The following is a 12,643-nucleotide window of genomic DNA, read 5'->3' as shown; positions in this document are numbered from 1 at the left end:
GCTAATACTAAACTTGACTTGTGATATATACAACTCTTATCCCTGAGTGTCAGTTGCCAAGGTACACAAACGTCGTTACCAAGGAGTCGAATATACAACGGAAGAATTTGCAATATTTGTAACACCTACAGGTAACCCGTACAATGGTGTTTATCACCAATTTAACCGTGGTACAATAAGTGTTATAGAGGCTTCAACTTTGATTACCAAGTTTACATAGGTCTATCTCTGTGTTTTTAAGTTGTTGAGTTATCACCTAGCATTGAGTATTTGTTAGCTATAAATTTTATGATTGCAAATATCATTTATAAATGTAAATGTACTCAAGGCATAATATATACAATTGTTGTGAATCCAGGTGTCGAGTGATTATTTTTATCTGTGTATTTTGACTGTTATATATAGTAGCAAACTACACAGCCTCGGTCTACTAGATATTTGAATATAACAGTGTATTGTTTTTTTCCCCGGGGGGATAGGGATGGCGAGGAGGGGAGGGGAGGGGAGGGGAGGGAGAGAAGATAGAAGGAAGAGAAGGAGATGGGGAAATGAAAAGAAGAAGGAACCAGAAGGAGGAGGAATGGGGATAAATAAATAAATTCAAACTGAAAAGACACACAGTTCAAATCATTTCAAGTTGCACCAGCTGGAACGTTTTTGGAACTGTTTTGTTAGAGATATAACGACTTACTCATAATATTGTACACCTTGAACAGTAATGAATCACCTGTAGGTAATGTATTTGTACATATATCTGTACACACAATGTGGTACAATAAATCGAATCAAAACTGATTTTTTGGGTCTGCAACAGTACTAGTCCCTCTGCACTAGCACTTATCTGTTACTGATCATAATGGTTATAGGAGAGAAAAAAGGAGTAACCCCCCCCCCCCCCATCCCAGTGCCGTAAATGGGCAAAGTTGAAGTTGGGATTTTTAGACTAAAAAGCTATACCCAGTTTAGACCATTACAGGTTTTTTAAAAGATGAAAGTTTAGACCTAAATACAATTTCCTCAGGAGGCAACATTTTGGGACAATTAATGGCAGTTATGATTAATATTTGGTAAAGGACATTGGACCAAATTTTAGACCAAGCAAAATCGAAAATAATGCAAAGTGGACTCCGTTTTAGATTCTTCAGCTACAAAAAACAGACCCCTTTTTAGACCAAAGGGCTAGAAAAAGCACCCAAAGGGCGGCACATATACGTATAATCAAATAAGGGGAGTAGTCCCCCGGGTATACATGTCATTAGCCTGGAGTCTCAGCATAGCAGCTTGACCCACTGCTTGCAATGGGCACTGTGTCCCATCTAAAGGTATTGTCGTCCTTCGGTTTTGTTCGGCAATCTTCGGAAGCTCAACCCGAGATCCTAGTACCTTGTTTAAGTGCGTGTTTCGATGTTAACGAAAAGACCCAGTATATGCAGTATGTCTATTGTTAAAACTACACAGTGTATAGACATGGCTATAATTTTATTCTCTTTTTTATGGCAAATATCTCAAGGCACCAAGAAAGTTAACAGTTACGAAGTCTTTGTAGACTTTTAGTACTGTTGATAGCCGGAATCTCCTCCCATGTTTTACAATTAATGTACTGTGTAAAACGCCATCTCCACTAAATTTATACCGTACATGTATTACAATTTGGACGACAATGATCTGAGCTAAAAAATTGGTTCTACGCTGTGTTTTTGAAGGATGTTATTGATGACGTGTACGCATACGTATTTTTGTGGTTTACGTGCGGCGTCGAAAGAGTTGGCAAACCCAATATTATTTTCTTGTTTGCTCCTCGCGGTCATTCGAGCCATTTCTTTCAAAAAAGAAAGATCAAAGAAATATGAAACCAAATATTCGACCAGACGCTTGTAAATAGTGGCACACGAAGCTATTATGTGTTGGTAACTTTACACGACAACGCCACGTTTATATTGACATGCTATTCACACCTGGCATAACCTGTTGCGCTACTGAAATTACAGTTGTTATTTTCGCTTGAGTGGTTTTCTGAAGTCTGTTGATAAATTAGCCCCGGCTTGACCTAGTAAACTGGGCATGCAACGTGTTTTCAAATTAAGTCACTTTACACCCAATTCCAACTCACTGAGTGTCACGAGTACGTGTAATCATGCGTTTGTCTCCAACCAGAAGTCTGATCCTCGTTCGCTGATGATTTGTTGCGTACAATTTCACTGCAAGACTTCTTATTCTCTCATATGTTATGTGATTGAGACAGGTTGATTCAAGAAGCCTGACGCCTCTACCCGTGACAAGTAATACAACAAATTAACACAAATTCAAGGATGCGAAAACCGTACAGTCCTCGATACCATGGTGCATAGCCACGGCTCTTTAGACAATAACTACAACTGGAACGGTTTTTGAAAATGTTTTGTCAGATACAATGACTTACTTGTAATGTCGTATAAACCCTGAACAGTATTGAATGACCTGTGGGTTGCTAGACGCATATTTATGCAGCTGTACACACAGTATAGTGCAATTATCAAATCAAATTGATTTTTGGCTCCGCACCCAAAAATATGCACCCCCTATGAATCACAATTTCAGCTTGTTACTGTACTCTATTTATAGATAAAATAGACATAGTCTAATTGACATGTATAATTTCTAATTATTGACAATATATTTTAACAAGTTTCAGTGAATATATTGTTGGTTGTCCGATCGAGAAAAAAAATACTCCAGATCGATACAGCCAGTGCAGGTGTATCGCTGAGTCTGTCGAATTTGATTAATCAAGTCTTCCCAAGAATTTATTTGCCCTGGATTATACATAAAATGAACCAATTTGCACATTGGTTTTTGTACACGAATTATCAACACCAGACAGACACAATTGAGTTTGCATTTGCAAACAAGACTACGGGTAGGTTACCGCACATTTCTTTAATTTAATACAAATATGTCTCGCTTTTTAATTTGTTTGAAAGAATGTTTTAATTCCAGGCGTCTCCGTCGGATAAATTAATTAATTTAATTGTGCCGATTTGGAATGTCACTAATGAAATTCTTCTATTTTCCTAATTTCAACTAATTGGTTTCTTTGAAACCCCATCGATGAAAAGTGTTTAATCAACGGAATTCCATAGCTGTTTTGCCTCACCGATCCAGGCAATCACAGAGCTGACCGCATACACCACAAATTAAAACACTGGAATTGTGAGTGATAAGTTACATCAAAACATATTATGTGTTCGTGCTTGATCATTCTACCTCGGTGAGCTGATGATCCGTCGCCTGTTGTGAGCTCAAGAAGTGCGCCATCTCAGGTGATATTCGAAATGACACCCAGATGAAGGTAACTTGACTTTGAATGCAATTCATTACACGACACTTTTGCGAAGGAACTAAACAAATCTGAGCTAAATATGGTAAAAGTTATGCAAATAAAAAAAAAGATGACAAGTTTCTAGAAAAGAATTGAAATTTGATGCGGTGCGTTTTTAGGGACACAAGTAGACCTGCTTTACATGTATTTATCGACGTTTTTTGTATTCTTTTATAATTTGAAGAACATGATTTTAATTGTGTTCTCGTATGTGACATGATAACTTAAGTGAGTAACTGGTAACTAGTCAGGTGAATGAGAAATCATCTTGGGATAAATAAGTGATGAAGCTGAGGACAACATTTTCCTTTAAATTTTGAGACTATAGAAATAAAAATCTCCCAGGGGAATTTGCGATACAAGGTAAACATGATACTGTATGTATCAGTGTATGTATAAATGGTACATTTACAGTTTGCGATCATTATAATGAGGCAATGATGATAGACGCTGGCACAGCATGTCTGCAAATGAGTTTTATGGCGTAGATCGGCCTACCGAGTTTACAATGTACAAAATGTATGAATATCTGTACAGAGTAACCCACCATTCATGGCCAGAAGTAGAGGCCCCATGATTAACTCTAGGTTTCAGAGACGTACGTATGTAGACTCATCTGTCCAGGTCATATCTAATTAGCATTAAAGACTAAACTTGCTAAAAATTGCGTACTTCAGTTTGTTCAAAAGCTTTCAGACTGAACTACTATTAAAGTTCCTGATCACGTGATCTTCCGCAATGACGTGAGTTTCATAGTAGCGGGTCGTTAAAAATCCTTACACCCCCCCCCCCCCCGGAATATAAACTTGACAACGGCCATGCTAAAATGTAAGCTTACGTTTGTATACTAGAATTGAAACCACTGGCTAATATACGTGTACTAAATAACGCTTATAACACATAACAGTTACTACTCACTGCCAGTGCATGACTACAGGCCGGTTATTTGACATGCACGGATATCAAAATGTCATGACCATTGTTGATTGTTTGATCTCTGGTCTTATAAGCAGATATAAACCTCTACTTCAACACCTTCTCGATGATAAAATAACGTATAAACTTACCACTGAAGTAGTTGACTAAAACTTAGATAATTGCAGTTTCCTCTAAACGTTTGCAGTAGATGACTCGCAAAACCACCAACCCACTATAATCAACACATAGCTATTGTTTTTACACTTTGACCAAATCAATAATATGAGTATAAAAAATACTAGACATGCCTGGTTGCTATGGGCGACGGCTTGTCGAGTGAACTTTGAAGCTATAAATCAGGATTAACATCTACTCTGTTGTGTTAATAAAAAATGCGTTTGTCGTCGAATCTTTTAAGTTAATCTCACACCGTTTATTGATCATGTAATATATCCCATAATTCATATCATGCTGTAAAAAAATTTCATTTTAAGGGTATAACTTTTGAAATAGCGACCATTTTACTAAAACTCAAGTGACAAACTCGTCCCAACTTGAATCGACCAATGACCAACCTCCTTATAACAGTAAACTTCAATAGCCAATCAGAGCGTCGCTTGCATTCTGTGATTATCTCGTCTGCTCCTACAAAATGGCCGCGTCCATGGTGTACAACATGCCAGACACGAGAAATTGATAAACTTTGCCAAAAAATATGGGACCACAGGGAACAGCTCCTGTAGAAAATCTACGCAACGATGATATAAAGCCAACTAAATCGAAAGGAAAGGCTGGGTTAATTTTAGTCGGTGTTTCAGGGGCTTTAGTCGCCGGTTTGTATGCAGTTGCGACGCCATTTGTTTTGCCAGCGTTGAGAAAAGTCTGTTTGCCGTTCGTTCCTGCTACAACACAGCAAATCGAAAACGTAATGAAGGCACTGCAGGGAAGAACCGGGACTCTCGTCGATATAGGAAGTGGAGACGGCAGAATTGTAAGTTTACTTATTCGCGAACAATTGATAACCCCATTCTACCTCCACGATACAAGTCTAAGTCTTAGGTTAGGTCAGGGTTTAGGTAGTCCTGATCATGGGCCTATTTGATTCAAAGCTGAACATAGGGGTGGGATGGATCCCTCATCTTTTTGCTTTGCATATCCTGAGTAGCGAATCAGATTATCACCAGATTCGTGTACAGGATGCTAAAATATAGTTCACGATGTTGAGAAATGATAGTCAGAGATCATTTGACTGTAGTACAGGAGTTGGAGTTGTGTCATACTATAAGGCTCATGTGTCATGTTAAATTACTATTATGATGGCAATTAGGGTGAGAAACACAGTTGCCTGGCAGAGCAGTAAAAAGTACATCCTGACCAAAGAAATAATCCTAACATCCGTATGCATGTAGCCACTGTAGCTCTGATTTAATAACACTGTGAGTGTAATCAATAGGGTTGGCACCCCACATCAGTATGCCCTCTAACAATAGCCAAATTTTATTGACATTGTGAGTCAAAATGAGAAAAACTGGGATTTCTTGTGAGTAACTACATAGTAAGAGATGGGGGAAACACCAAATTTTGGTGTGTCACTAGAAATTGTGTGCGTCAGTGGCACGTCAAATTAGAGGGCACACTGCCCCACATACAGTGACATGCAAGTATTTACATGAGAAACTTAACAGGAGAAGTAAACAAATGAATAGATGGTAACAATTGGCACAGCATTGTGCATTAATCCAATTCATTTATTTATTTTCCATGTTTGTAACAAGGTCTGCTTGTAAATGCTTGCCTGTCACTGGTTGTATTTCTGGTTGTGGACCCATATAGCAAAGGGGTAAGCACAGGGACTCAGGCTTAGTTAGTCATGTTTACCAAAACACAAACACAATCAAACAAATGATAAAAATAATAATAACAAAAACATATAAATACGGACAAACATGAACGACAGGGTAATTTCAAATCAATATCAACAATGTTTCTCTGCAACAAGAATTACAATATGTTTATCACTATTGTCATACCCCTTGTCTTGAAGGGATGTGACTAATCCCTCCCAAAAAAGTGACTATTATAATTTTCAATTTGGAAACAAATTGCCAAATTGACTTCTGATCAGTAAAAATCCGTCTTTACTAGAACAAAAATGGCTAAAACACAGATATTTACCAGGCACAGTCCGCAATTTGTAAGTATTTTTCGTCATTTTTGTTTCCATATATTATATTTTACAATTCAGTGTCATTTTTCTATAAACCAGCATACCATATAAATAAAATGATGTCACTTATTCTTATATATTTTATTAGACTACAGTATCACAGCAGTTTATACAATGTATGGTAGGAATTTTGCCAATGCCTGCTGGTGTTTAGACAAGTGATAATGAAGAATGGTAAAATATTTAGTAACCTTTTACAATGAGTAACACTGAAGTAAAGCACTCTCTGTATGTGCTACACTTGTTTATAGCATTCATATCAAGTGTAAAGTATACTGTTTCATGTGATTCATTTACAAGCCTAGCATCTAGCCTTTCTAATGTGGTCAATTAGCAAATGAAACGGTATACTTTTACACTTGATATAGATGCTATAAATGATTGTGGTATATACAGAAAACACTTTACTTTGGTGTTATGGGTTGTATTTGGAGACAAAAATGATGAAAATTATTCGGGAGTTACTGACCATGACCCTGTAACTTAGCAGTACCTTGTACCCGTAACATAGGCAATTTTTGAAGTACATGTATTTCAATTCCCCATAACCCATAGTTCTAACATCTTTTCATAAAACTGTGTACATAACCAATAGTTATACAAAATTGATTAATCTGTTTGAAATTTGAATTTTGGCATTGACCTGAAATTGAAAATCACATGTTCAAATGATGGTGATGAAAATAATACCCTATAATTTTCTTTCACACAATGGAGATTATCAAGGAATTGATGAGAGGCAAAATAGAATTATCTGTGAAATTATGGTTGGTTTTCACTGATCTGTGTCAGTAATAATTGTGCAGCGGTATTATCACAAGATTTCTTGTGGAAGATGCTGTATAAATAAATAGTACTACTGCCCATTTCATGTTAGTGTTCACTGGCTTTGTTTGATATAACCTTGAATCACGCAGAAACCAATAAGAAACTGCACATGCTATGTACATACGCTGTAAGATAGCAAGATTAAATTAATACATTTTTTTTGGACATTTTATGTAAATAAAATTAATTAACATGCTACAATACAGTCATCGAATGTAGACATTAGTGCCAGCATGTCTGCGTCTCAGTAGTTACAATATATTGAAATGGTTTATTTCAATTACACAAAATGTAGCAAGATTAGATATTATAATCTTGCTATCGTAAAGTGTAAACATGCACTTTCTTCTTGGTTTCTGTGTAGTTGTATCAAACAGAGTCGGTAAACACTAACATGAAATGGGCTGTATCACTGACACCATTAGCTGAATGTTGAAGTTACAGCTTACATAGGTGTCATTTCATACGGTATGTAATCCCGTCTTCCCCAGCTTGTATTTTTTTGTGTACAAACAAATACTAGTACCCATGTTAGAAAGAGGAATCCATATAGGAACTTCTTACCTGTAACTTGTACTTATACCTTTACCAGTAACGTTGAAATTACTTCGACGAAAACAGACACACAAGCGAAAAACACTCCTAAACATCCAACAGTAAAAATATCTGTCGCCGAGAAACTACTGATGTGTGATGAAATGAATAGTGAAACTAGTCCATTGGGATTTGTATCAGTTTTTTATACATCTACTTTGAGAAAATTAATATTTGTCTACATTACTTATTCATGTGAGTAGCCACGGTAACGGATTATTAGTTGTATCATATTACATAGATGAGTGTTATTGATAAGACATCATAGTAACGAGATGTCAATCCTCTTAATAAATTTGTTGGTTGGGACGTCAAAATACAATTTTATGTTATACATATAGTATACATATTTTTAATTATTCAGTGGATTCTACTTAATATTGATATATTATTTTAATAATGCAAATTTCAATTCATTTTTATTGTATTTATCTTAGATTTGTACCTTGGTAATCTGTAACAGTTACTATATTTAGACTACAAAGATGAGTTTTACTCTCAGGCCACACAAAGTAGTAAAACTAATAAACAGGATTTGGGACTCCATTCAGACTGAATTTTTGTACCTGACACAGATCACATACCAAAGTCATCCAGTATTAGCATAGCCTTCATTTGTTCCAATCATTTAGCAGAAACCCTGAACTTTAACCTTGGAACCCTCCTTATCTAGGAAACTAAATTTATACACTTACGTAATCAAATGGAATTTTGTGTCAGACTCAAATGATAAGTCGACTCTAAACACCCCTCAGTACAATGACCTAATATCCTACTCAGAGTTGACATTAACCATTCTTTTTTTTTATGTTAGGTAAGACTAGAGTCCACACTGAGTCAGCTCAACTGGCTAAGTGAGAACCTCCTTTATGAAGTATTTTGAGTGAATCAAACTTTACTCCCAGAGTCAAAACAAAATATTTTTTGGAAGGTAATTCCAAATTTTTGATGATAGCTCATCAACATGTGACTATCAGGGGTGTACTAGAACGAGCTGCTATCTTTGTAGTATACCCCTGATGATTCAATCTGATGAGACATAACCACAAATTTGGAATTTGCTTTTTAAAAATGTTGTTTTATTACTCTGAAAAATATTCATTTGAAACTATGATTACGAACCCAGTCTATGAATATGTATTCTCAAATATTAATATTAAGGTGGTTTGAATTTGCCAACTAGTTTCGCTCATAGAGTGAAAATTAAAGATGTTAAAGATGTATTTTTATCTCAACACTGTGTGAGGTTTTCTGACAACGAAAGATAGGTAATTGATGAGAAACATAGAGTTTATTTAGTATGGCTTTAATAATGAGGTGATATTAGTAGGACTTAGTTACTACACACTAATTGATGAATAAGGTATTTATGACAACCATTACTCTTTCTATTCATGACACCTTGATGATTACGTTGTGTTTTGTTATTTCCTTTCTGTCAACAATGAAATATCCATGAACTGTTTTTCTGTTTTATTGTTCGTGATATTAATGTTGAGTCAATAAACTGGTAGAATGTACTCACATTCCTATACCCAAGGGTGTTCACTTTAGATCTTTCTAATTGAAATGTGTTTGGAATTGTGTGGGTGGTTTTTTTTTCAATGTACTTCCTTTTCAGTACACCAGGATTATCACGCAGAAAGCCCTAATGGGTGAGATCAATAGTTCAACATAGGATAAAAAAAAAACCTAAATTATTTTACTGGTGGTGGGGGGTGGGGGGGGTGGGGGCCTTTTAGTTCTCATCCTACAAAATCGATTTTACTTTTAATGTATCTGTTTTGTATCCCTAAATACAAATATTTCCAAAAAAATGTCAAATTGAGAAATAGAAGACTTTTAGCTATAGTAAATGCATGAAACTAAAATACAGTAAAATGTCAACAATAGAACTATTGTTTTCCTCTCTACATATTGGCTTTGTATTCATATACTATTTCATACTGATTTCAAATTGATTGTGTGGTTTGAAACATTATTTTCAATTTTGGCCAATTTGGTTGGGGGGGGGGGGGGGGTCGGGGGGTCGGCTGAGGCCTAACTATCCTACATTGAAATATTGATCTCACCCCTAAACCTAGTACAATGTCGTTGTAAATATGTAAAATATTTGTAAGTTCATCTTTTTACATCACATCACAACACCATTAGTTCTACAGTGAAGCTATATTATTTAGATTGTTCCCAGTCACTGTTATTTTCTCTAACTGTTCATAAATTAAGCGTGGTGTGTGTATACGTTATCATATTGTTCTTCAATATTGTTTCTTCAGTCAGCTGGAAAATACTTGTGAGCTAAGGGATATTGTCGTTACCTGTCTTTGACTCATACTGACTGACAAGATCCCTTATGTCATTTTCTTCTGCTATGCAAAGAAAAATATTGGGAATAATTCTAAAGTGGGCTATTCCCCGTATTTGAATATATCATTACTATACGTATATATGTAACCCTTTTGGTGTTTTTTTTCTAGCTCTTTGTTTGGTCTAAAATGGGGGTTGGAACATTCCAAGCTGAAGAGTCTAAAATGGGGTCCACTCTGCATTATTTTTTTATTTTGGTCTGTCGAAAATCATTTAGCTAATCGTGACTGTGCCATTTATTTATTGTAATTGTCCCGAAAATGTAAAAAATATATTTTGTAATTGTCTCTTTCCTTAATAAGTATATAGAACTACTGCAAATGTATTTTGGTCTTTAAATTTGATCCTCTGAAAACCTGTTATGGTCTAATGGTCTGGGTATTGAGTTTTGGTCAAAATAGGTTTAAAATGGGGTCTGGGGGTGATAGTATTGGCTGCACACTCCTACCAGAGCTGGCCACTGGTACCACCCCTGGGGGGGGGGGGGGGGGGGGCAATTAATGTAACTATTTGCAAGTGCCCTTTTTTGTGATTTGATAACCTTTACCACTAGAGGGCGCACTAACCTGAAAAAAACAACACTTTTTCTGATCGCCGGAATTGTTCTAACCTTTGTGTACAGGTACTGGCTGCAGCAAAGCATGGTTTCAGAGGTGTAGGTGTTGAATTGAATCCATGGCTTGTATGGTATTCTAAACTAACAGCTAAATTTCATGGACTCAGTCACCAAGCATCGTTTTACAGAAAGGATTTATGGAAAATGCAGATGAACCAATTCAATAATGTTGTAATATTTGGAGTGCCACAGATGGTAAGTTGAGCACAATTCTGAGTTTGGTGAAAATAGTGTAAAGATATTGTTTGGATGATGTATTTTGCTTGGACATTGTGAGCTTTGAACCATATATCCATTTTGAGACTCTTATTAATGTCTTTCCAGGGTATGGCAATATTCTGGTAAGGACTGTCACTGGTGCATAGGGGTGGGGAAAAAGGCTCATGTATATACCATATTTAATACACATTACCTTGAATTCACATTTCCATTAACTATTTTTGTATCCACTCTTCCTCTGTGCTTCGAGCTCTTTGGAGATGAGGCGCATTACAAATTATCTTATTATTATTATTATTACTATGTCATAGCATAGCATAGCATAGCATAGCATGCCATTTGAATCCCAAAGTGCATGAAAGAATGTTTGAATTGGTACATAACATTATCTGTACTTTCCCTGGGCTGCCATAATATAGGAGATGTTTTTCCTTAGCTATAAGATTCATAATTGTCACAGCTAAGGGTAGTGGTGATGGTTGTGAGTTTCACTACATTTGACCTATTTACTACATTTGATTATGAAACATACCCCCTGGGACAGTATGGATTCCAGAGTTAGGACATGATTTGAGAACACATACATTGTACCGCTACAAAAGTGAAAATATGAATGACAAATTACTGTAAACCTGGAAATTTTCACTAAAAACTTACTTTCACTTATTTCGTGGGGAAAACAAAACTGCGAAAAAAAAAAAAAAAAGTGACTCTTTTGTAACATAAACTGTGTACCGGCTTAGTCATATGTAAAAAGTAGTCTTTGAGAAGAAGTTGAAGAACATAAAAGTGCAAAATTTTATAATGTCAAAAATGTCTAAGTTTACAGTATGTAATGGGAGAAATGTCATGACAACAAAATTCATGTCAGTATCCAGTATACCAGCTTCTTAACCCATGACCAATCATGTATTTTGATTTCTATGTTTAGATGCCATCCCTTGCAGAGAAGCTGTCAACAGAGTTAGATCACAGTGCAAGAATAGTGGCATGTCGCTTTCCATTTGAGGACTGGATGCCGGGTCAGGTGATAGGGGAGGGTGTTGACACTGTATGGGTGTATGATAAACATGCACTGACTATCAAAACTGATGACTCTGATGGTGATAGTGAGATTTGTGATGAAAAGGAATACAACTCTGATGCCAGGTAGCGTTACGATATGTCTGAAAATTTATAAAGTGACGCCCAGATTTTTTTGTTGATTTTAACTGAAAATAGTTTGTGCATACTTTCATGATTTATTTGTGTTTGTATTTTATAATACAATGAATGATGTAATTAAAAAAGGAATTTCTTGAAGATAGGTACGTATTTGAATGTATGGAGGGATTTTGATCTGGAATGTACCGGTATGGTCATCTAAACAAAAGTTTAGATATTTTGAACATAGAGGGAGCTAGACTTAAAATTTCACTGACCACACTGGGGATACAAAGGACATTTCTCACGTTTGTATATCTGTAACAAATTGATTATAGGGGCTTCCTTACATCAGAGCACTGTTAGCAATGTA

The 12,643-nt window shown here is 36.0% G+C and overlaps 1 protein-coding gene across 1 annotated transcript; it reads left to right on the top strand.

The window, feature by feature from the left end:
• Positions 1-4,941: 4,941 nt before the first annotated feature.
• LOC144445910 (ATP synthase subunit C lysine N-methyltransferase-like) lies at positions 4,942-12,613 on the top strand. Its single transcript, XM_078135552.1, has 3 exons — positions 4,942-5,267; positions 10,915-11,103; positions 12,059-12,613. Exons 1-3 carry the CDS (start codon positions 4,992-4,994, stop codon positions 12,278-12,280), a joined length of 687 nt encoding a protein of 228 aa, XP_077991678.1. The 5' UTR covers positions 4,942-4,991; the 3' UTR covers positions 12,281-12,613.
• Positions 12,614-12,643: the final 30 nt, after the last annotated feature.

Source organism: Glandiceps talaboti, chromosome 14 (genome assembly GCF_964340395.1).
Source record: "Glandiceps talaboti chromosome 14, keGlaTala1.1, whole genome shotgun sequence".
NCBI lineage: Eukaryota > Metazoa > Hemichordata > Enteropneusta > Spengelidae > Glandiceps > Glandiceps talaboti.
This window is presented reverse-complemented; position numbering and strand designations above follow the sequence as displayed.

Excerpts from the sequence above, each read along its gene's own strand:
- LOC144445910 (XM_078135552.1), top strand. The coding sequence starts at position 4,992 with ATGGGACCACAGGGAACAGCTCCTGTAGAAAATCTACGCAACGATGAT. Across the intron at positions 5,268-10,914 it reads GAAGTGGAGACGGCAGAATT|GTACTGGCTGCAGCAAAGCA; the intron begins GTAAGTTTACTT and ends CTTTGTGTACAG. Across the intron at positions 11,104-12,058 it reads TATTTGGAGTGCCACAGATG|ATGCCATCCCTTGCAGAGAA; the intron begins GTAAGTTGAGCA and ends TTCTATGTTTAG.